At 33.7% G+C, this 26,108-nt stretch overlaps 1 protein-coding gene across 17 annotated transcripts in view; it reads right to left on the bottom strand.

Moving 5' to 3' along the window:
- Window positions 1-26,108, bottom strand: part of RYR3 (ryanodine receptor 3) — a 201,968-nt gene that overhangs the window by 107,248 nt on the left and 68,612 nt on the right. For 12 of the 17 annotated variants that reach the window (XM_048306945.1, XM_048306949.1, XM_048306947.1 and 9 more), the window contains exons 12-29: window positions 22,672-22,845; window positions 18,168-18,289; window positions 16,799-17,006; window positions 15,652-15,787; window positions 13,940-14,035; window positions 13,075-13,193; window positions 10,506-10,639; window positions 9,642-9,883; window positions 8,361-8,553; window positions 6,453-6,669; window positions 6,140-6,244; window positions 5,617-5,720; window positions 5,121-5,204; window positions 3,691-3,850; window positions 3,210-3,357; window positions 2,908-3,113; window positions 2,071-2,245; window positions 405-613 (exon numbers count right to left, since the gene is read on the bottom strand). In XM_048306945.1, the coding sequence (XP_048162902.1) occupies window positions 405-613; window positions 2,071-2,245; window positions 2,908-3,113; window positions 3,210-3,357; window positions 3,691-3,850; window positions 5,121-5,204; window positions 5,617-5,720; window positions 6,140-6,244; window positions 6,453-6,669; window positions 8,361-8,553; window positions 9,642-9,883; window positions 10,506-10,639; window positions 13,075-13,193; window positions 13,940-14,035; window positions 15,652-15,787; window positions 16,799-17,006; window positions 18,168-18,289; window positions 22,672-22,845 (2,832 nt within the window). The remainder of the gene's footprint in view (window positions 1-404; window positions 614-2,070; window positions 2,246-2,907; window positions 3,114-3,209; window positions 3,358-3,690; window positions 3,851-5,120; window positions 5,205-5,616; window positions 5,721-6,139; window positions 6,245-6,452; window positions 6,670-8,360; window positions 8,554-9,641; window positions 9,884-10,505; window positions 10,640-13,074; window positions 13,194-13,939; window positions 14,036-15,651; window positions 15,788-16,798; window positions 17,007-18,167; window positions 18,290-22,671; window positions 22,846-26,108) is intronic. The other 5 variants (XM_048306954.1, XM_048306957.1, XM_048306959.1 and 2 more) reach the window with 1 other exon arrangement.

Genomic DNA, 26,108 nt, shown 5'->3' with positions numbered 1-26,108 from the left:
TGCGTCATAATGAAAGGAACAATCTGCGACACCACAGGTACTCTTAGATATCCTCAGGCTTCAGCTGAACAATACAGAAAAATGTATAGTAGAGAAGGTTTAAAAAGTGAAAGTACATGCAAGATACAATAAAAAAAACCCCAACATAACTAACATGTTTCCAGTAGCTGACCACAACATAAATTAGTAAGCCATATAATAAACTACATAGGTATATCCATAGGAATCCATACTGCCATAAATGAAACTGAAGATAGACAAGATCATCTGGAATTATCTAAGAGTGACTTAATAGAGTTATATGACAAACTATCTGATGACAGTAAGTATTAGTAAGGGTTTAATGTCTCAGCTTGCTAAACAAACAGTCATTGAGCAGGTGTCTCCCTAATATGTAATGTTACCTTAATGTGAGGATGATTTTTTGGCACATTGACAAATGTTGGTAACCGTTTACTAAACCACATAGCAACATCTCGGTTCATGTTAACAGCAAAAGGTTCAAAACCTTCTTGAAGGCCACACATTGTGTAATACTTGAATGTACTGGCATCCATTCCAAGGTTCATGCGACCAATCTGAGATAGGCCCAGTGCACAAACTGGAACAAAACCTAAAAAAACAAAAAACCAAACTCAACTCAACAGTAACTTAGTTTAAAACCATTTCGTTTAAAACCAGGCATTGTTTATTTTCAATCCATCTATTGTGAGCTAAACTTTAGCTCCTACAAGTAATGCACATGAAGTGATGACAGTAGCAAGGATTTAAAGCTGCCTTAAATACTAGTGTCCAAGTTCAATGTAATTGCTACCGAAACCCCTGAGGACTTAGGCACTATCCCATTTGTTATCTTTCTCATTTTAGACTAATAAACATGGCTTTATGCAATGAGCTGGACACTGGAAGCCAACCTTGTCTACATCAAAGTTATTAACAAAAGGTAAGTATGGTCTCTGAGAGCACCAAGTTTCCATAAGGACTTTGAGATGAGGTTCAGGTACACTTGCTTAAAATTTACTTTATCATCGGTAGCTACAATTTTTTTTGCCAGCCTTCATTTCTCCATCATTCACAATGGACAAATACATACTCTTTTAACACTAGCATTCTTTATGACTCAACTTTTTGATCTCCAGATACCTTTAGACAGGGGTGAAAGGCTGTTGACTTATTTCACCATTTCCCAAGAAACAGAATTTGGAGCAAGATTAGGGAAAAGCCAACAGTACAACCTCTAAAGGAGAAATTTTTTCTCCTAAACTTCAAGACTTCAGAACAGCTTTGTTAAGGCTGTCCTGCATTCTCTACCTTCAGAAAAACTCTATTAATGATAAGATCAAAGAAGGGCAGTGAGCAACTGCTAAGTTTTCCGGCAATTACTAACAGGTGTGAAGCCATTACTGGTTGGAGGAGATACACTTACAAAGAAAATACCAATGAAAACATAAAGCAAAACAGTTTTAAAATATTCCAAATCTCCTTTACTACAGTCATGTAGATACTACGTTTTGAAAAAGCAAAGGCAAAAAACAGAAGAGGAAAAATATCCCAGAAAAAAATGAGAAATTTGGCTAGGTTATGAATGGGACAGAGGAAAAAACAACAAATTAGATTCAAGTTATGCTGCAAAGATCTGTTCTTTTGATGCAGACTCTCACCATACAGTACTCAATTTGTCCTTCACAGACATGAACATAGTACATTTATGCTCCAGTGAGATTATCAGAGCCTACATTTTCAGGTTTTGGAAATTTTTCAGGGTGCTTATTATTACCACTTCTTCTTTGCACTGAAGTCCAGAGAGAAAGCCTAGCAACAGTGAGAAAATTTATCCACTCGGACTGCTGAAACCCCATTAATGTGGTTAAAGGAAAAAAGAAATTAAATTTGTGCCACATAAGCACTCTCAAAATAAATTTTTATGAAGTTAGTGTACAGCACAGTCTGAAGGCTCACATCAGTGAAATATGATTTCTCAGCTCTCTGAGTCATTATGACAGTCTAGTTTTTCTGCTTGTTGTATTGTTTTGTCTTCTAATAACCATGTGACTTTAAAAGGGAAATTACCATTTTCTATTCCAAAGTCAGCAAATGCAAGTTCTGAACCTTTACTGGTTATAAGCAACTCTCCATTCAGAGTAAAGATGATTGACTTGTCATCCAGGTTTATCATACAACCAACCACGTCTCCTGGTTGCCAGCTTCGTCCAAAGAATCCACTGCCTTGATGCCAACACTGGCCCTAAATAGAAAACCAAGTAAATAAACACAGTGCTAAAATTAAAAGTTAAATACAAAATAAATAAAGAAACCCAAATATTTTATTTTCTAGGATCTCAAAGTAATTTGCAAGCAGTTCTTATTATGACTTTTGCCTTAGCGATAACAGAGACATAGAGCAAATAATGCACCCTAACTTCAGCTATTTGCAACCTGGTAACTACTGTTCACCGGATTGAACTTCTTACATGCAGGGTCATTATTATCCTTCTGGTCCTTTAGGAGTCAAGCTTGGGAGGAAAGGATGTGCAAAAAGCAGAAAAGACAGAAAAAGAAAAACACAACTGTGGTTCTCTCAGTTAATGAAGAACCTTTCTTTGATTTTTGTAAAACACAACTTATAAAAAAATGGAAGTGAATGCTGTATCTCTATAGTTACGACAGACTTCTGTACTTAGTTGGGTATAGCCTAGGAAGATACATATACATCAACACTTCTTTTTTATCATAATCTCATTACCAGAACCAAAATGGAGGTACTATACAGCATTAAACAGAGCTCAGAGATATCTTTATATGAATCAAAAATATTCCAGTAGTTGATGTGGAGTACACAGAGGAAACCTATCTTGTAGTTCCCTGTCTATCCTGTTCATAGATCAAAAGAGGTAAAGGTGTACTGACTTTGCTTCCTTCAAATACAAATGCTTGGTCATCAGCTCCCAGCTCTACGTCAGGTCGACAGCCTGGTCTGGCCCAGCCAACACGCATATCTCCACCTGTCACAGCTTCAAACTCAAAGTACCACTTTCCAGACTTCACTGCATAGGATTGTTCTACTCTGAAAAATCGTATCTTGTCGATGCTGACTTTTTCCACTGTCTGGTCAGCTGTAAAAATAAACAGAGAAAAATACCACTTTTAATAATAGAATGAGACTATAAATGTCACTAAAAAAGGCCATGATTCTTACTGAAAATACATACCTATCTCTTGGTCAGATGGCTCAATACTATAACCATAGCCTGCAAATGTTCTAATAGCTTCACGGAGGCTATCTCTGTTTGATTTTTTAGTACGTTCATCTAATAATGCATATGGCACTAGCCGAGGATTACGTTTGTTCTTAAGATCCTGAAAGAGATTATAAAAGACAATGAGAAGCAAAGTCTGTTTAGACACCACAAAGACTTTGCCTAATGAGACAGAGTGTACTTTGGAATCCTGTAAACATTACAGAAGAGAAACAGCATTGATGAAGAAGAGTTCTATGAACCGTCCAAGTCTGATAATCCTCTCAAAGTTGGCAGGGCTTCTTTTCCTGCTCCCCACCCCCTCTGGCTTTTCCAGATATTTCAAGACATTCAGTATTTATCATCTTAACTAACACTCCCTCCCAAATGATGTTCTAGAATACAAAATATTACATTCTTTACTTATTCCAAATGCATGTAAAAAAGTTCCTACCTGCTGAATGCCATAGGTCCATCCTTGCTTTATTCTGTCTTTTGCCCAGACATTATGTGCATTTTCTGCTAGTTTGTCAACTAGAAATTCTTGAGAAGGTAACAATTTCACTTCAGAAAGATCAAGAGGGGCAGGTTTATATCCATTTGACATCATATAACTGTAAGTCAACAAAGCAAAATAGAGAGTCAGGATATCCCAGGTATGGTATTTAAATCTTTCTATGAGGCAGACATAGGGTAGAAGTCACTTTCTCCACTTTTCAATCTCCTAGTCTCCCATTCCTTTGCAAAAACCTTGCATTGTATTTGGTCATTCACTAGGATATAAATTGCATTCTAGCAGACAGTCTCATTTTCCACCTACTTGCACAATAGCTAATTAAATGTGACTCAGGTCCATATATGCATGCCTAAATGGTTGTTACAAAGCAACAAAATTGTTATTGAATGAGTACTTGTAATATCTTTTTTATATTTTTCATTTAAACATTTCAAGTAATTTCTATTTTAGAGATCTGTATGACGAATTCTTATGAAACTCTTTTATGCATTATTAAGCATGGTATTTTAGTTCACTGTTCTGTAAGGACTGCATTACCATTTTTTTCCAACAGAAGAAAACATTTTAACTATTGTTCTTACCACTTTTTCACTGAATAAAGTTTAGTAATTTTTCAGCAGTAGCTATTATCTTCTCCAACCCTTCCATATTACATAAGGACTACCTGCCCTTTTAGACATATGCAGACTCTCTTTTGCTCAAATCAAATAATTTCAATTCATTAGGATGTTTCATATAGGCAATAGGTATTTTACATTTACACAGACTGTTTGCAGTAGGAACCTTGAGAAAAGATCTTTTTTCCTTTTTTTAATTAATGCCATCACCTGGATCAAGAATACCATCTTCATGTCATAAAACCATATATTTTATTGCTCACTTAAAACAACTACCTTTGTTTCTCATGGATAAATTTCATTCAGGAAAAAAAGACATCTGGTGGGTTAACAAACTGATGTGAAATGGTGAGTATCCAACTTGCTGTTTCTGTCTTCTACAGTAAAATGGTCAACCCTCTTTGAAGTAGATACATTTACCATCGTATGAATAGACTGTCCTGTACCATGAGGCAGAAAAGCACTGCAAAGTTGTGTTTAACTTTGGAATCTATGTTCTAGGGTGATGTAACACTGCTACAATTGCCTGGTTTAAGTATGTGACTGTTTGTGTCTCTGAATAATTTCAGGAGGGGGTTCACAGCAGTTTTCACATTCCACAATCACCACAGGCAAGGCAGTGGCCTAACCAGAGATCTGTAAGACCTTATCAGGTATGGGGTTCACATCAAGTATTCTTTAAATGAAATTAAAACATTTTATAGTTATAATAAATATTATAATATGCAACTGTTATCATAAGGTACATACTTTTTAGGAAGTTTGACTTTTTTAAGATCTTCCTCAGCTGCTGGATGAGCATGAACAATGTGACATCCAAGGGCCAAAAGGGTTCTGGCATAAAAATGGCATTATTGAAACACATTATAGTTGTCACGCATTGTATAAATACACAGAAAAAATTACATTTTAAAAACATGGAAGTAACCCAAAATAATGGTATTTTAAAACCCAAATATTTGATTTATCAGAAATCATAAATAAGTCATGTAAACACTAAAAAGGCATGAATCTATGACTTGAGATTCCTACCACTTTATTAAAACCAACAGGATCTGGTGGTGTTTTTTTCTTTGTATTTCTAGAGACAAAGTTTTTCGAAATCAGTATGATTGGGTTCCTGGGACTTCTAGCAAAGCTAGCAGAATGAGATATTTGAATGGTTTTTCAATCTTACAAATAATATGATGTGCTTGAATAAAAATAAAATTTAAAAAGTTTATTTTCTTTGATATTTAAATCTCACTTGAGGGTTTCAGTTGACATTTGTAGATTATAATTCTTCTCTGTCTCAGGCAATTTTGAGAATTCCACGAGACAAGGATGATGCCTTTTATTGTCATCCCGTATCTGCAACAAAGTAACAGAAAAGGGTACTTTCCTGACAGAATCAAGAATTACAGTAAAAACCCAGTAAATTCTTTGCAGTAGTAAAGACAATATAAGCAATACCATTTATCTTTGTTCAATGACAGCTACTCATAACTATATAAAGCTACTTTTCCCATGATTCATTTATAATGCACACTATAAGTACTCCTCCATAACTAATGAAATAACAAAACCAAGGAATTTGAGGAATTTGAATGTTTACAAAAGCCACCCAAAAGTTAATACCACTGTCTCCTTCCAATTTACATGGTCACCTGTTGTTGGTAATGTATAGACCACCTTACATACCCTGTTCAATTTCCAAGTCCAGGCTTGGGCTGGTGGGAGACTTAACCTAATACAGGTGACTGTACCCAGACAGGTCATTCAAAACATACCTTGCCATATGTCCAGCCCAGTTCTATTTTATTCATTCCCCACAGTTCATGGATATTTTCAGCTAGTTTGTCCCTGATCTTTTCAAGATGAAAAGGAAGGGCAATCTGAGAAAAGAGCATAACAATTTCAGAACTAAGAAGAGGTTCCAGTCACCACATTTGTATGTCCAAGATCATCTAGATCAGTTAGTACATCACAACACACAATTGAAGAACTACTAAGAAAGAGGGAAGCTGCCTTAGTTTTTATATTGTGAATTTAAATTCTGAACAGATATATATTATGGGTCCCATTATTGCAAACTTCACATACCTGACTGGTGTCTATTGGACAAGGGATAAAAGAAGCTTGTGAGAGAAATTGTGTTGTACCCAACAAATCCCTCACACCTTCAAAATCTCTTTTATATTCTTTGACTGGTTCCAGTTTCATCTTCTCTTTTGGAAGCAATGCTTCATAACAGGGAGCATAGCCAGCAGGAGGCAGAAATTTAAACTCTCCATGACGTCCACCCAACAAGAAACGAACTCTGTACAATTTTCAATGAAGCAATTAGACTCTTTAATAGTCAGTATATACTATCATTATGTATAAATATTTTAGAAATGTAAACATTTATTATATTGCCATTTACAAAAATGCAGGTGCGCTTCATGTTTTGGTAAACACCAAAGGGTTACCAAGCATTCATACTAGCAATACTATCAGTAAAACCATCACCTACCCACTATTCTTTGAAAATTTGTTTTGAACAAAGCAAAAATAATTATTTAATGTGGTAGCATATTTAAATATTTCTCACTTAAAATCAAACGGTTGTAAGTTGTGAATTTTTTAATGGATTTAAGGGATTTGAAAACACAAATCTAATTTAAATTGGACTATTACTCTAAAAATACTATTGAAACCTAACTTGAAAATTTTAAAGTTACTTCTCAGTCCACACATGCAGACAGTTGGCACATGTGAGAAATACCAACAAAACACTAAAATTATAATACTTTAAGAAAGCAAACTGTATTATACTGAATATTACAATTGGGAATGAGTTCCAGAACATAACTAAGATTCCTTGTAAACCATTAAATTGTTCTTTTTCTCCGCAGATATAGATTTTTCATATAAATTTAAGAGTATACCAGGAAAAACAACAAAGACAAAAGCTGCATACTTTGGTCCTCAAGAGGGCAAACTCTAGAGGTAAATAAACACAGAAATGCATAACAGAGCCTGTTATCTCTAGGAATTAGTCCCTACATGTCTTGTGATGGTGTGACCAGAAACCTATATGAATATTAGAACTACCAGATCAACATATCTTGTTTATGTTTTTAAAAAGAGGAGAAAAATTAAGCCCCCAGAACACCCTCCTTAACTCATGAACTCAGGATTCTCATGGAAAAACATTTTCTGTGGTAGTAACAGACACAGATGACAACATATACTTGCTATTAACATCAGCTACTGCAAACTACAGAGGAAAATGCTCTCACAAAATATAAAAGCAACATCAAATAAGAATGAAAAAAAAAGAAAATAATCACACCAGTTTTGGCAGATTTCTTACAGTAAAAAGTATTAATGCAGCTACATATAGTATGGCCACTCCAGGGGAATAAATGAAATTGATTTACTAAACCTTTCCCAACCCTCCTTTATTCTGTTTGATTCTACAGGAGATTTTCTGAATTCACTGAACATAGACAACAATATAAATTGAATGCAGTAAGTTTGAATCTCAGTATTTTAGCTATAGAAGAGGTAAGAAATGGGCAATATTAGTAAAGAGATTCCAAAGCTGCTTCTCATCAGTTCTGTTTTCTACTGTGAACACAGTATCAGTTTTCATGATGATTTGGATTTTTTTACTCCCTTCTGAGAAAGCCAGTGAGAATTTTAATTAGGGCCAAATATGGTGCTGTGTTTCTAACATGTTTTTTCCACTGATAATTGGAATGAAACAGAATTAATTTCCCCTAGGTCACCAACTGCCCATAAAATAATACTTTCCAGACACTGCCACTTAGTCAAATTGTTTACAGGCTCACATTTCACTTTTAAGCGAAATCATCGCTGAACAAATCAGTAGTTTTCTGCCTTCTTCCAGCTGCTATTTGGACAGAACTGAAGCAACAAAGCAGAATAAATCATACTAGAATTTAGACAATATTTTGTGTGATAAGACAGCAAAGAAAACAATTAAAATTAAGTTGTACTTACTTTACGCCTGCTGATAAGCTTACAACAGGGAAGAAAAACCCTTCTGTACTGAAGTTCTCAAACATTCCCTGTACAGGCTGTCCATTAATGCGGAATGAAATGCTGGGGACACCTAAATCCAAGCAGCAGCTAACCACATCATCAGATGCTAATAAATGCTGATTGACAGATGCTACCGCTCTGGGTACCCGACCTAGGATAAAGGCATTTAGTAATCATAAGATTTAAGCAGGCTTAATTTTTTTAAATTTTTTTTTGGCCATTTCTAATGGAGTATGTTACAGATGCCTCCCAGTCATCTCCAGAAACAGATAATTTCTGACATTGGATAATTGTTCAATAGTGTTGAAATAAAATATTGAATTACATGTGTCTGCACACACGTATTTTATACACAAAACCCTATGCTAGAACAATGCTAATATAATTGATAAATGAAACTCTCAGATTATGAATTGTTAGAATTAATGTCATAAAATTTACTTCAGTGTATTCATGTATGCTCTCCTTAAAAGACACCTTTTATTTGCATGGCCCCACTCTATTATTTTCAGAGCCGTTGAAGAATGCCTAGACACATATGGCATTTAAAGGCACTGAGAAATGTGTGGAAACTAAGGATTTTGCCTACGTGCCTTGAAAATTGCACATTAAACATAAGCCATAAATTGAACAAGCTAAAAAATAACCATTGTTTACTTTGCATGCAAGAGAAATCTGGAAGAAAAAATAATGTGCTGGTTCGTAATTAAAGGCTCTATACACAAGGACTAAAATGAGGAAGTTGGCAGTAGTGTAGCAATTATAATTTTTAATTGGCAAAACTGTCTTTTATGAAACTATTTATCAAAATTCTAATTCAATTTATCAGCTCTATCAACAGATTTAAGAATAACTGTCATTTTCCTTCAACTGTAGATTAAAAGTAAAAGAATAATGCAAATGTAGATTCATACAGAATTAATTTATCTGAGATCAATACATCCATTGAATTTGAACAGACAGAATTAAGTCAGTATTGATCTAGATCTGGAAAACGCCATTCTGTGATCAAAATCATGAAAATAGAAGTAATCTGCTAAAAAGTCTAATTGGTATAATTCAATATTGGCTAGCATCTCAGACAAGGAGTCTGATCTGAACTCCTAAATAACTTCATGAGAACCTGGAATTCTGAATGTAGCTCACTATAAAATAGCATGTGATGTATACAAAGGAATGGAAGGTAAAAGTAGGTAAATGCTAAATGTAAGAATAAGTGATAGCTCACAAAGCACTTACCAGACCACAGATGAAGGCCATCAAACCCAAAAGAGTAGAGGTCATCACCAACACCATTGCCTCCCCATCCTTCTCCACCTCCAGGATAGGGGGCATAACCTGAAGTAGAGGCCCATCCAACTCGTAAGTGGGTGGGTTCTGCCGTCAAGAATGGATCAACCTGATCAATTATTAACTCAAAGTACCACTTCTTGTACTGTGCAGAGCCCTCAGCAACACCCAAAAATATGTTTGGTCTTATGCTAAGAAAGAAAATGTAAGCCAGTTAGTGTAAACATAAAGTGTGACATATGAATTATATTGCTGTATAATTGTCAAATTCACTTTTCAAGTACAAGTGTAGATACCCACATTTTGCTTATAATACTTTAAAAAGTGACCCATTTTGTATAACTTAATAAAGCTGCTGTAGAATCATCTTCTAAGGTTGAGGTTCCATGCTTTGAAAAACTTACAGTCAAAAGAGAAATGACAAGATCATTTCCTAAAGTCAAAAAGCCAGGAGTGAGGTTGCCAGGAAATCAAGACCCTCTTAAAACACACAAGTACTTCACAGTATGTTCACATAGTCTGTGCCCTGTTTTGACTCAGAAACAAGCAGCTTTCATGTTCCCATTTTAGAACAGACCTGATTATAAATTAGCAATTTCTAGTTGAGCACAGGTTCCATACAAATGCCATATAGTTAGTAAAAATGGGTTTTTTTCAGAAGTTATTACATAAGACATTATCACTTCCTAAAGTGTGTTTCTCAATATTGAAAGCTTTGGGATATTTCTTAGGTTACAGTATTTTATTCAATTAATTATCCAAGATATGGAAGTTCAATTTTTTCTGATATAATAGTAAAACATATCACTATACCTTGTCACATCATTAATCAAACGTGTTTGCAAAAGTAAGTCTCTTCTAGGCAGTAAATTGTCACAGATCAAATTTTGATTGGCACGGACTGCAACTCCATTACAGACACACAGAGAGCAAAGTACATCGAGAACCTTAAAAGAAAAATCAGAAGGAAGTCAGATAAAGGCAGCTAGCAGCATACACTATTATCCAGTTGTCAGCTTAATTTACATTAAGAATAGGCCTAGAGCAAGGAATATAATATACATTATCGTTTTCTGCATACTTTCCATATATATGGACTGAGTGTAGTCCGTACTACTGATAGAGGATATCAAACATTTGTGGAACATAAATTCAGAACACACGGTTTGAGAATGCCTAAAAAAATTTCCTTTAAGATTCCTTATTCTCATTTTGATCAAAAATAAAAAGCTGAAACAGCTGTATGTCAGCTCCTTACAACTTTAAATTAAATCTCGTTAAAAATTAGAAATAGAAAATGTAATTCTTTGATAGATTTTCTGCCACCCAAAAAACTTCATGTGCAAAATTACTGGAAAATTCTCAATGGCAATTATCTGATTGCTTATGAATCTCTTCTGGAAAGAATGTTTTCAATTTGATAAATAATCCATTTATTTATCCATTATAAATAAATTATTATAAATTTATTAATTATAAAATGAAAAATGCTTTAAAATTTCACTATAAAGTGAAACAGAATTTCAGAAAGATGTTATTCTAAAACTTCAGATTTCCTTTTTATTTTGCGCTTGAGTCTGACAATTGAAAGAGACTGGTATCATTCTTCCAGAGTACTGGAGCAGGAGATTTTGGAAGAGAGAACAGTAACACAGTGTTGGTTAATGCTGAGTAACAAAGCTGCACACTTTCGCAAAAAACCAGAGAAGCTTAAATATGTACTTGACCTCTGACAGTCTTTGAGCAATGAGCCCAAATGATCTAAACTTCTACACATCATCTCCAAGACAAAGACATCATTGACTGTGTTATTACTATTGTACAACACCAGAAACAGCAGAATATAACTTTCATTTTAGCTACTCCTGTCATCTGACTAGTGAATTTAGCACAAATCCACCATCAACAGCTTACGCTGTTTAAGCTAATATATTAGCTTAAACACTGTTCTATGTCCCAGCCCATGCAGTTTCTTTTCTACCATCTCTGCTATTGGGCAGAAACCATCTAGAAGAAGGATAGAGGTAATTATTTAAAAAAACACATAAACTCTGACCAGCACTCAGCTGTAAAGCATCTTAGTAACATTAATGACTACCAGCAACTCAGACCTTACATGTAAACTGTTTAAATTATCTATTTCTGACAGAAGGCTTTTAATTTAAAAAGTCCTTCAAATCAATAATTTCTAGGACTATATTGCTTATTAATATTAGTGTTTCTTATTTTCTAAATCTCAACAGACTTTCTAATCTAGGAGGAGAACAAGATACACTGTGGAATAACAGATAAATTAATTTCTTCCCACTCTTCATTACTTTCAAAGACACTAAAAGTGGAAATGCACAAATCCATATAATTCTTCTCCTGTGTACATTTTCTTTTTCTGCTCTAAGCACTCACTCTAAGATGTATATTAAGATGTTTCAGACAAAAGGTTCTTTGTAGGTGACTGGCATAACTCAGTAATCTTGCTAAGAGCTATAAATAGTAAGCTGAACTTACTTCTGAAATTTCAACTTTTTTCTTATGCTTGCTTGTATCAGTTCATACTCCTTAACCATGCTTAAAAATACTTTTCTCCTTTAATGTATCTATAGTTGTTTAGGTTCTCTGTACTAGTGATTTACAAGAGAAGGTAATTTCAGCTCACTAAAACTTTTTCTGTTCTTCCTCGAGGTTATCAGTCTTTCAAATAAAATTTTAATTGAGGAAGGAAACTCACATCAGAAAATCACACAAAAACCTATATCTTCGTCTGTGTTGTGATGTCATCCTGGTTGCAGCCAGTAACTCTGTTCACCTTCTTCTATCATAATAATTTGCATATTGATGTCTAAATTAATTTCATCCAGTATTTCTTCTGGAAACTCAGGGGTTTTTTCTTTCTTCAGAACACCTGTGTTTTCAGATATTTGGATTATTTTTCTGATTTCTCAATTTATTTTTTTCTTTTCTGCTACTATTATTATTACTCAAATTAGGAATGACTTTGCAGGATATAGTTCTCTATACCTGTGGATACAATGGTAGTCCACTGCTTCTGCAGAGCCCTGAACCACAAAGCAAGCTACTCTGCCCACTTTCTTACAGCCATCAGAATACTTCATTTCTCGTCAAATCCAATGTTCTGACTGGTTACCAATATTTCTTAACTGTTTACTTCTCATACGTATTTTTGGTATTTGAAAATTGCTGAAAAGCAATTATATATTAAACATTCTTTTAATCTCAACAAAGAAATTTTGCATATGTACTTTAAGGTTATTTTATTCTTTTAAAGGTACTACAATCACATTTTTTCATGTAGACATTTCTCACTTTTTTTCCCCCACAAATTATTGTAAGAATAACATTACATCCTTAGTTTTTCCAAACATACCTTGTAATTGCGCCCATGTTTATCCAACAGTGAAATAATGGATTTTATGTGTTCCTCAGATATTAGATTTAAAGCTTCTGGGCTTTCAATCAAGATGCAGTGCAACACTTCCAAAATACCTGTATGAAGGCCAGAGAAATAATGCTGCCATTAAATCACCTGCACCACTGAACACAATCTAAAAGCTCAGTAAATGAGTATCTTACAAGATGCTGTGTTGTCTCTGGTGTAAAAAGAGAATGAAAACACTTCTAAGGAATATTTATAAGAATATGGTACATTACGAATAAATGCATAATGAAAACGTTAATTTCTATTTTCTTTTGAAAATAGTCACAATTTTAAAACCACTTGGGAAATCTGCAAGTTTAGTTCCTTCTTTTCAATGGAAGAGGTAAAGGTTTTAATAGGGAGCACCGTATAGTATATACATATTTTGTTGAATATTCCACTGTAAAAAACCACCTATAATCTATATCTATATGGGGTTTGTATGCATGCTCACAAATCGGTGTTATTTCACGGTACACTACTGTTGATACTGTTTGACCCAATCCCTTAATTCATCAGAGTCATGTTCAACATTGACTGGATGTAGTATTGCACATAACAAATGTATTGAACCAAAAAAAAAGCCACAAAAATGTCTCTTTAAATGTATTATTTTCTCAATTAAAACAAAAAAAACAAAAAACAAACAAAAAAACCCACCAAAACACCAAACTACCAAAAAAAACCCCACAAAAAAACAAAACAAAAAACCCCAACCACCAAAAAAAACCCCCCAAAACAAAAAACCCCAAACCCCACCAGTGTATTTGTTTTCTAACTGATAGTTAATTTACGTTGTAAAAGTGAGTCTCACCTGAGGAAGATTCTAATCTGTCCAATTTACTGATCAGCCAATCAAGGTTACTGGAAAATTGAGCACAGTTGTTTCTGTTGCCACGAATGAGAGCAGCTGGAAAAAAACCACAGGGTATAATTTTATAACAGGAGATTTCAATTTTAAATCACCAATGTTTATCATATGTATTTTTAAACAATTTTTTGGGTAGCTCCATAAAACAATGAACAGACAAGTCCATATATGTTACCATAATAAAGAATTGAGATTTTCATTACTTTGAATATCAACAATGATGTAATTTCTAAGGACCACATAGTTTTTGAAGCTGGTGGGGTTCTACTGGATAAACAAGAATCTCAGTCAAAAATATGTTTTGTTAATGTCTCATTGTGTTGCTAAATTTAAATAGAAGTTATCCAGCACCCTTCCTTGATGTCAAGCACTCTCATGATCGTGGGGATGAAATATTTCTTTTTCTATTTCTTCCTACCAAGTGTGGGAAGATCATATGCAGAAGTTTAAGATCAAGTGCAAATTGGGCATACTGGTGTTTAGTTCTACTTTCTGATTACAATGTTGTAGAATGCATAGCATTTAGTCTTTCAGTAGTGCAGACTGCACTTTGAAAGTTCATCAACATTCAAGTCTTTCAACCAATACTGTTGGTTTTTTCCCTTCTAGAAGTCATAGATCATAGGGGAAAAAAGCAACAAAAAACTACCTTTTGTATACAATTGTCAGTGATTTTTATTATGAAGCATAATAAATATTACATCAGAACAACTGTGTTCAAAATGTACCTGCAGATGAAAATCAAGATAAAATCTGAAAAAAGTCCAAATAACACTAGAGCGATTTTCTTTTCATCCTACTTTTCTTTAAACTCCTAAGACTGTAGTAAAATGCAGGCGATGGTAACATTTACTTTCTAAGGCAATGAGATTTCATCAGAAGCACCTGCATGTGTGTTCTGTGTGAATAGCCTCATGCTTCAAAGCACTTCCCCTGGTTTCTTTTATTCTTGTCCTGACTCTTAAACATCCTTATTTCACTATGGATCAGAACTATCTTCCTTTGTAATGAGATTAGAACGTATTTAGTCTCCATCAGAAGACAAGAGTCTTTTAAATGAGAAATAAATCAGGTATCAAGTACGAAATTTAAAGAAATACACACATACATACTTTTCCTGCTCTATGATTTTGACCATTCTACAACACAGAAGCAGCTTGCTCTTGACTATCAGTGGTCTAGAAACTCTGGCATTGATATTGAAAAAATATTTCTACTTTTGTTTTATGTAATTATTTTTATTAACATTTAAATCTAAGCCTTAAGTGACAAACATGGATTGAGCAGACCTGACTACTACTTTTAGACTTTTCTTCAGCTTCATATAAAAAGGTTGGTTTCCAATTTTTCTAATTTTTAAAATAACAATTCACATCTATTTGCACATCACAGGTACATTTTAATTTTTTTAAAAAAATGTTTTGGTATGCTTCACAGAACTTTTTCCTAGCTGAGATCTAATTTTCCGATGTATCATTGCTCAATAAACTCTGTTCTCTGTAATAAATAGCAGTAACTATATGGAAGAAATTCTGTAATTTGCATAATAAACTGCATAATACACAGAGTATTCTTTGGCAGTGAAGCAGTAAGAAGGATACCAAGAGTACATATTCTGGGGTTTTTTTACATTAGTAGGTTTTTGAAGAACTTACCTAACAATTTGTAAAGAAGATTCAAAATTTCTTTCCATGATGTACCATGTTCTTCTCTTGTAATTCCTGCAAAATGAGCTGCGCTGTTGTAGTCGTTTAAGCGATCAATGCAATTTAGAACTAGTGCCAGCATTCCCTAAACATATATGACAGAGAGGAAAGTGAACTGTACATGAAAAAGCATTGGTTGTTGGTTTTTTAAAGACTTTTTCCTGTATGAATTGGAATGTTACATTATCTTAAATAAAGAAAATCCCAAGCAACAAACCAACTGTGCTTAGAAGATCTGAATATGTATTTTCCTGTATAAAAAGAATTAATTTTAGAGAAAGATTCTATACTGTTCCTTATACAACTAGGTATTACAAAAAATAAGGAATAAAAATCTGAAAATAAAGGCTTTTACAATTTTTAACACTCTTTTTTACATAAAATCTTCCTTGCAAAAGGAAAAAATGCTTTAAATTTAGATAAAAATGAATTTTCATTGATTAAAAAAGGTGGAACTTTTACTATCCAATAAAATACCTGTAAACCAAAGAATTTTAAATACTAGAAGAGATTTGTAACTTCAGTTTGATTGCAGAATCAAATGGTATTGAAATTGAATTGAAGCAATTCAAACATGTCTAAAAGCATCATAAAATATGTTTAGTATTTCTACAAAAATGTAGTTATTTCATTTTCAGAGAGGAGCACTCCAATAATTGTGTAATACATATCCTTCTCTAAAACTGGCATTCTTAGAGTTTCTAGAGATAAACAGTTACAGGCAGATTCACAGGGCAGAAGAGACATCAGAAACAACATCCATTATTGACCCAGGTTTTATTATTTGATTGGAGTGTCCAGGTTGTATTACTTCACTGAGAGAAAAAGAAATTTCTTGTAAAAATTGTTTCTTGTAAAGTGAGAACTTTTTAAAGGTGCTCAGAAGAATTAAGGTCAAATTTTGTGACAGAGTGTGTGGTTTGTGACAAGTTTAATATACTTTTATATATATGTATATCTGTCTCAGCTGGGAACATTGCATTATAGATCATATGCATATATCTAGATGACAACAAGCATACATCTAAATTCTTCTCAATGTTCGTGAGAAAATACACTTAAAATTAAAATAATGTCAAAATCCCTCTCCATATACCTCTTCTTTGAATAGATTTTGTCTGTTTTTGAGTGAGCGAAGTTTGTTTTGCTTATCTTCATGTTGCAGGTATTCTTCGGGAAGCTGGAAGTAAGTGATCAGGTCTTGCAGAGTCTGAGCCATCTCCTCAACATGCAGGGCAGTGGGTGATAGTGCTCTGTTGTTTCCACTATGGAAAACAAGACTGGCAGCATTCATCATTTTCCCACTGTAATTTACAGCATTATGTAGTAGCCTATTCTCTTTTGGTATCTAAATCAACTCTTGTTACACATATGAACATGAGCAACAGATGATCTGAATTGCACATCATTCAAACATCTATTATTTGGGTGTCTAGCACTTAGAGCTTCCTGAAGTGGAATCATGTTTCCCTTTCTGCACTGATATAAACAGAGAGAATGTTTAAAAAAAATGAAAAAAATAGAAGAAACATAATTTAGCAAAAAGAAAACAAGATGAAAGCTGTACCAAAGTCCTTTTCTATGGTAATTGATTTTGTTTAGATAATTTAAATCCCATTAAAGTTATAGGTGTAATGTTCAATAACACCCACTCTGGAAAAAGAGCACAAAAGTAGTAGGTAATCCTAACCATGAATAACATCTTCTGTATCTATTCCGTATAGGAAACAAAGAAGGGCGTGATTTAAAAATATAAAGCTTTTCAAGGAATCTCTGTTGCCAGTAAAATAATGTCTTTTTCTGTTCAAGTATTTTCTCAATCTTGTGTGATAACCCAGTTTTCCACAGCCTGACTGCTATAAATAGTATCATCTAGCAAGCACTGACTGCTGGCAAAGGTGGCTCTTTTTTATATCCTCAGCCTAAGAAATACAAAGGAGTGGTGCAGGTTCTTGAGATACTGAGGTAATGTTTTAAACACAGGCTCATATGGTGGGCAAATAATTAATTACAAACTCCTTTTTCTTTATTTTTTTATCAAATATTGCATCAGGTATTACAAGGGTCAACACTTCATCATAATAATTAAAACTTCTGCAAAGCAGTACAAAAAAATAATTTCTTCAGTACAAAATACATTCTTACAGATTTAATTACACAAAGTTCTAGATACCATTGAATACTCACTAACAGAGTTGGACTAAGATCAGTTAGCATGTTTTCTTCAACCTGGATTATGATTCAGCTTGTTTCTGGCTTCAAGGTATTTGATTTAATAATCTCAAATAATCTCAAATAAATTGTTCTATCTATTTAATGGCATTACTAATCAAAATTGCAAATTTAAATCCATAAAAGTGTATTTCTAATAGCTTCTAAATTCAAACACTTGAAAGCAGGACATAAGGATTCTTTTAGAGAAATACTTATATTTCAGAATACTTTAAAAACGGGATAACAACTACCTTAAAAAGTGGCTGAATAAGCTTGTAGTATTGCGAATGATTCGAGCAGCCTGGGATTCCTCACGCTGGCATCTTTGTAATGTGAGACCATCATCCATATGACCTTCTTGGTGTAATATAACCTATTGAAAGTCAGAAATTATCATGATAATTACTTAAAAACATTTTTGCTTTTAAATCTTTTTCAACTCATTCCAATACTGCGCTGAAAAAAGTCATTTATATAAATACAAATGTGTTAAGCACTTTATCTGGACATCTATTCAATAGCTACAAGTTTTTCAGTCTCACATAAGTTATTCAGAGAAGACAATGTAATTTATTTTTATTCTTCCACAATTCCTTAAAAAGATACTCCTAAAAAATACTTCAAAATTTTAACAAAAAATTTCATTCTTTCTATATTCTAGCTCTCAGGGAAAGAGGAACTTCGTTTTCTTAAGCATCATTTATGAAAGGATTCTTGTGTTAAGACTATTGACAAGAAAAATCAAGCTGGAGTGACAAAAATTACAATGCAGCTAAAGGAGCAACAGTGTTTATGAGCAACTTCTGATTCGTTTAACTATTTCTACACAATATTTTGGATTCTTATCAGAACCAGATATGAACATCATATGAATTTCAAGCAATAACAGAGATCCTTTGGTGGGGTTTTAATCTTTCACGTTGAATAAACACATGTCACAGAACGCCAGCATCACTTTTAGGTATCACAAAAACAAGTCTTGGCCATTTTGAGTCCTTAAAATCCTACAGCAATTTTGTAAGAAGTAAATGTGAGTTATCCTGCTTCTTTGTCTACTGAATTCTCCACCAAAAATGTATCTTTTTACCTCTGAATTAGTAAAAATTTGCAACCCACCTTCCCAATTAGCAGAGTAATTCTGAGGGCATGAATAGTTAACAAAGAAACTAGGAATGTTATACAAATGTTATACAAATGGGAAAGTTATTTACCAACAGCTTTTGTACATACTAGTATATAGGTACATCAAAGCACTGGGAAGTGATGTTTTTCTATGCTTGGCAGAAACTACTCTACACATGTGCTCTCTTCCTTCATGCTGAGGAAGAGCTTTTAAAAGAGACAAACATCACCTGCTGTGTTTATCTGGACAGCAGAATCCAGGGAAATACGATGGAGAAGATTGGGAAGATATTTTTGAATTATTATTAATAATATTTTCTTAAGGGAGACTAGTTTAAAATTTAGTCATCTTTCCTATTTTTTCAGATATTTCTTTATATAGAATCACATTGTGGTTGATTTTGCTAGCTTAAATATCACTGTTTCCATAGAGAAGGTCCTGAGGTCTCTAAACTGAGGAGTAAGTGAAGATCTGCTCTTCCCATCACAAAACTAGTAAGAAAACATTTGACAATCAAATAATATTTCCTCAGGCCATTGCATGTAGCTCCAGATTTTGGAGCTACAGGAATGAAAACATTTGACAGATGGGGTATTAGAGCTGTCATGCCTTGTAAAATGATTGCATTTTCATTACTGTAGAGCAGATAAGGACTCTTCTCCCTAAGTATGCAGTGGATGAGGGAAAAGTCTTTTAGAAGGACCTCATCTTTCCTATTTCTCTGACCAAAAAAAATAAACCAAACCAGAAAATCAACAAACTGCCCAAACCTCAACTAAATCATTCAGAAACATGGCAATGACAGAAAAGTGCTATTTAGAATTCCAGTAAGTACATCACAGGCAGAAGCATCCAGCACTACATCAATTCCTCAGATAAAACACTTCTCTGCTTATAAAAAGGGGCATTTGGCACTGCCTTGCTTGTTGAAATACAGCAAGGCATTGACCAGCACTGTGAGTAATGGCCTCTAGAACATGAATCCAAATCATGTAGCATATGTTTTTCTGTTCCCTGAGCTCTGGCAATTCAGAGCTCTGCAGGAGTTCATTGCTTGCACAAAAGCAAGCTCTCAAACTGAAAAGACAGACATCCATCACTCACTGGATGGTGGCAGGATATTGACTAGAATATTGACGTAAACATTAACATTACCTGGCAAAATCTTGAATCATTGGTTACCACAATCGCAGAGTGAGAAAACATTAAAATTCTGGCAGAAATAATGAAAAAAAATCCTCATAAATGATGCCAGAATTTCCTTTATATTTGTTAGTTTAAAAATTCAGTACATGAAACTACACCAAACCCAAATAACATAAATTTTCACTTGGAATTTTTAGTATTTTATAACAGAACTAATCTCATAGTTGTTTTCTCCTCTCTATATCCTTACAGAAGCTGACAGTGATAACAGTCAGGTTGTGTCAGAAAAGCATCCTTTGCCTCTTGCAAAAACAAGGTATTTCTCAATCCTCCTGGGCTAATGAGTCATGTTACAGAAAGTGCAGGCCAGCTTCTGAAGGAATACAGTGACTGAAAGTGAAAATTGCCTAACGCAATGGTGGGAGAGGATGAATACAAAGCAATTACTTCAGTTCTAATGCAGAAAAACTAATTTTATATGAAAATTAAAGGGATATATACATCTAAAGTTGCTTATAAGATTATAGCCTAAAATCCAATATTGCAGGGTATGAAAAACTGTTTCTCGCCTCCACATGAATATCAATTGCTTGAAGCTAGAGGTTTTGGATTTTCTTCTGTTTGAAGGCACTTAACAAGACAGAATTCTCCAGGTGAGAGGGCAACAAAAGATTTGAAGTCTTTGAACATGAATGAAACAGTTTCAAAGGAGAATAAAACTGACAGGCAATTATGGAGGTTCTTTTAGTCCCTTGCTGCTGAGCAGAAAACTGGAGAAACAAAATACTAAACGCCACGGGAATCTATTGTAAAATTCTTTCTTGAATACAGAGGAAGAATCTACACATTACCTTTTCAAGAAGTAAAATTGGACTCTCTGAGGAAACAGAATGACATAGCCAGTTCTGGCATAGGAAAGGAAGAGGCCATCATTGTGTGGTTTAATTTTTTATCAAGAAAATACTGAATCACTGGCATTTAAAGAATTTCTCTGATCAGCCAGGTTGCTGAGAAGTGAAGGCATTGGGCACTCACTGCCCATTGATGATGACCATGTGTGCTGCATATGAATAAATGTGATTATACCAAGGGAGTGTGATGACAACCTTCTTGTTTTATACTATGGTGCTTGTGTATGGGTATTCTCTTATGAATGTACATGTGTACAAGTAACTAAAGAAGAATTCCAACTTCTTTTCAGTATTGAACTTTTTTATTTTTTCTTTTTTCATGTTCTAATGATGGGTTCAAGTTGTAAAAACCTACAAATAGAGAATCAAGGAATCCTTTGGTAATGATGCAGTTATGTGAAGCTAGTACTAAACCCCTTGACACTGAATGAAATATGAGCATAAAATTTGAAGAAATAACAGGTCATTTGCCTGTAATTAAGAATATAATTGTACCTTAAAATCAAAAGACTGAGAGAAGGACCTTGATGTCACATCACTGTCCTGGGTTGCAGTGTATTCTATTACCATCCCCATCAGCTGTTGAAATCAGGTGGGGCAGTGTTTCCTTGCCTCCTCCGCCCAGACTATCTTTCTGTTAATTGCCCATCATTGTCCTGCTGCCTGACTCAGAGAGAACTCCCTCCGGACCATCTTCTGTTAATGAGCCTAATCAACACTTTGCCTCATGACTCCACTCATTACCCCATTGTGAGATGCTCCACCCAGAGGGAGGAACCAAGCATCCCATCGTGGATATAATCTGAGGCTGAACACCAGAGACACTGGCTTCCCACTGGATTTCCAGAGGACAGGAGCTACACAGCCACCATTGGACTTCCTGAGGAAGAGCAGACTGTTTTACTACAGGATCACTGCTTCAGAGGACTGCAGCCACCATTCTACCAGACTGCTACCACCACCCTGCCTAACAGGGTGTCAGGTTGTACCTTGACTCTGTCAGTTTGACAGTGTTTTCTTTTACCTTTTTTTTTTTTCCCCTTTTCTTTAATTTCCATTAAATTGTTATTCTGACTTGGTGCCTCCCACTGGTTTGTTTTCAAACTAGTACAATCACAAATACATCTAACATTTTGGGAGGAAATAATTCTCTAATGTCCCTTAAGAAACTTGATTATTTTCTAAGGCCTTTTCTGAAGTGACAAATTTAATTGCCATTTCACATAACATACTTAATTAAAAAAATCTAAAACACCATTGATTGTAAGATGACTTATTAGTTTTCACCAGTTACAACAGTTAAAATTAGATTTTAAATAATTATGCAAATCAGGAATTTCCTTTTTTTACTGGTGCAAAAAAATAAAAATTGAGCATAATAATAATTTCTTCTGAGAAAAAAATGTCATTTCTTAGTAACAAGGGGTTTTTTCAATTACATATTTACATTAATATCTGTCACTCTTTTCATTTTCAGAGTGAAATATTCACATGTTCAGTAGAAGAGCACAAACAATTAAACCCACAAAGACTGATTTCACAAGTTTAAAAAAAAAAAAAAAAATCAAACATTACCTTTCTTTTCAAGGGACCTAAACGTGCTGATTTAGCATCCTGTGCTTTGTAAGTCAACCATAAGGCAGTGGCCACATGTTGGACAAAACAGATTGAATCTCCGTACTTTATTTCTGGGATTCCCATTCCATCAATGTCACGTTTGAGACTAGATTCCTGCTTTTCTTTCAGCTCCTAAGGAGATAAAATAAAGTTGGTATTTAATCTCTGTATTGGAATAGGGTAAAGCATTGAATTCTACACTGATATATATTCCAATACTGAACAATATTTATGCTACTTATGCTGTTAAGATGCATCTAGATTTCAATTCACATAATTTCTGCTTCTATCCAATTACTCTTTCAGACTGTGATTAAAAATAATTTCAAATCTGAAGCATCATTTTCACTGAAGCAAGAAAAGTCAAGTAAAATCCATTACAGTGGATTCATACAAAAAAAACCTTCAGATTTTTATCATAACCTATTCAATAATGGAGTTACTGATGTAAGTAAAGTCTATGTAGCCAACATTTTTGAATTTTAGCCTAGACAATAAAAATTTTGTAATGTAGTTAAAATATTTTTATGCCAAATATTTTTTGTTTATAATTTGTATATACAGATACACACTTTGCTTAAAATAATGCCTCTGTATTGAACAACGAGCAAAAAAAATATTCATTATTTTAAAAGTACAATTTGTCTTTTATATTTACTTTTGCATTTCTCAATTTTTTACATATATTTATATCAGTAAATAAATAAATGATGTTTTTCTATATCCACTTTGTAAGAAGACTTGGATTCTTTCAAACCTCTTTTATAGACATTGCTCAATGCTTTGCTGGAACACCCATTTTTTAAGCCAAATTTATTTATTAATGCCATTATTTTTCATTTAAAACTGGGGGCTTTTAAGACTTCAGCACTTTAAAATAAAGTATTTGTCCTTTAAAACATTAATTCAGGAATAAGAACAGAATTATGCTGCAAACTTTGTAATGGCAAGTTATGGATACACGTGACTCAACAACAAAAAAAGTAAATAGAGTAATTAAATAACATCATTTTTCTATGATTGCAATGGCTGATGGATTTAAGTGTAGATAGTTGTTAATTTTTTGCTAAGTAAATAAAATGTTAGAAATTAATGTGCAGTCTAAATTTCTATATGTGTAACAAGGTTTTTTTATTTCATTTCAGATTACATAGTGTTCAACATCTGTGGAGTAAACAGGAGTTTTATTTTATCCATGCTAATCTGCTTTCATTTATTTGTAATTTAACTGTCAAATTTGAACAATAATTTCAGTTGAAACAGGTAGCATTATAATGCCAAGATGAAGTTGAATGAAATTACAAGATATTCCTTGGAGATACCATTGCAATTTCAAGGCTATGGGGAAAACATGTCACATCATATTTGTGTGGACTGAGCTATCACGTACAGAAAAAGATTAACTATTTCAATACACTTTTGCAGTGGGGAGATTAAGTGAAAAATACAATAAAATAGAACAAATTCACTGACTTTCAGCAATTTATTATTTGTCTTTACGAAGTATCCTGAAGATTAAAACTTTTTTTCTCAAATATTGTGTCCACATCTATATTCAAGTATCAATGAAAATTTCAGAGAGAAATCATAATGTGGTAAGAAACAATCCTAATTAAATTTTTTTTTTTAAAACATGGAGTGATACTGATGCCTGTTGACAACACTAGACATAGTGAAAAACCCCAATTTTTTAAAATTTCAGAAATAAATCTTTAGAATTATTTCAGGGGCCTGAAAGCTGTTTTCACTTTGAGAAATACAGCATAACTTCCTCTTCATCATGTTTTGCTCTTTGCACTCTGTCCAGCTTCTCTAGGATTTCAGCCAAGAAATTTGATCGCAGTGTGCAAAGACACGGTGTATTTTATAACAGCTGAAAAGTCTAGGCAGATAAAGATTACTGGGGGAGAAGGGGAATAAAAAACTTCTCTTATTTAGATATTTGTACATATCTTAACAGTGAAGTATCCAAACACTTCTGGTTTTAAAACCCTCTCTTCACAACCTAGTCTCAGTTTAACTCCCTGAGGCTCTGAATTAATCAAATCAGAGAAAGAAAATCACATCATGGGCCTGGAAGGTGGCAAAGGAAAAATAATAACAACAACAAAAAAAAAATACCCCAAACAAACAAAAAAGATGGAATGAAAAAAAGAATTTGAGGGCAAAGCTGTCAAATATGATATTTTCAGAAGATATTTAATATACAAGAGGAAGCACAAGAATTAGAAAGTGAGAAAGAATCATAGATTTCTACCTGTCAAAAGGAATATAAGGAATGGTAAAGTGAACAGGACAAATAAACTCAACTTTCTTTACAAAGACTTTACAATAGTAAAAACACAGTAGGGGTTACATTTTTGCCAGCTTAAGTGCTTGTTAAGACAGTGCTAAGAATGGCAAAACAACCTGTCTGCTGAACTCTTTCTAAATCTAACTTGCATGAGCCAATTAAAATTTTATCTTTTAGTACTGCACACTGTTATTGCTTTAAAAGTATTGCCATAGATACTCTAATTCAGCAAAAGAAAAAGAGAAAAGGTCTACAGATTTAAGAGCTATCTTGCTACTGGTCTTATTGTACTCTGCATATTTTGCTTTATATATTTGTACATCCCAGTAGACAAGGGAAAAGAAAGTTACTTTCATTTCACCTTCTATTTTCTGTTCTCATAGAAAATAAGTAGAAAAAATAGCTTAATACTGTATTTGAAATGCAGTGCTTACTGGGAAATTATAAAATACTAACTTAAAAATAAGTATTTGAACTTTCAGAGACAAATGTAGATAAAGGCTCTGCAATACCTATGATCTTATTCCAAAACCAAATTAAACTTTATGATTACTACCATACTATTACGACATCCTAATGCCATTTTGAGTCCCTCAGACAGCTACATGCTGGCAGTAATATTAAAATGATATCAAATCCTTCTGCATGAGTCATCTGTGACTTTTGAATGTATCAGAATGTTACTTACCAAGACTATACCAATAACGTCTTCATTGTCACTTGTACATACCACCACAAAAATTAAACATGAAATCTCAAATATTAATTCTGGCCTACACAAATTAATATAAACAATTATTTTTAAATATGCTCCTGTTTCCACTGTGTTTAGTCTCAAGGAAATTTGTAAGCAGACCCAAGATTCTACTCAGCAGTGTATACTGAGCCAAGTACTGTGCTGGAATGAGAACATCCCATTTCAAAACAGGATTCCATCTGGTGTAGAGGAACTGCTGTCTCTGTTGTCACAAGGCATTACAGAACTGTTGACATTTTAAAACTTGGTCAAAAGTAAGCTCTATATTAAAACCAACAAAAGATGTAATTTGGAGTGGGAAGTGGTCCATCAATTTCTGAAGCTTGTAAAATTAGTTTGCAGCAA

The sequence above is a fragment of the Corvus hawaiiensis genome, chromosome 6, assembly GCF_020740725.1.
Source record: "Corvus hawaiiensis isolate bCorHaw1 chromosome 6, bCorHaw1.pri.cur, whole genome shotgun sequence".
Lineage (NCBI taxonomy): Eukaryota > Metazoa > Chordata > Aves > Passeriformes > Corvidae > Corvus > Corvus hawaiiensis.
The sequence above is the reverse complement of the archived record's forward strand: the minus strand, read 5'-3'. Positions and strand labels throughout refer to the sequence as shown.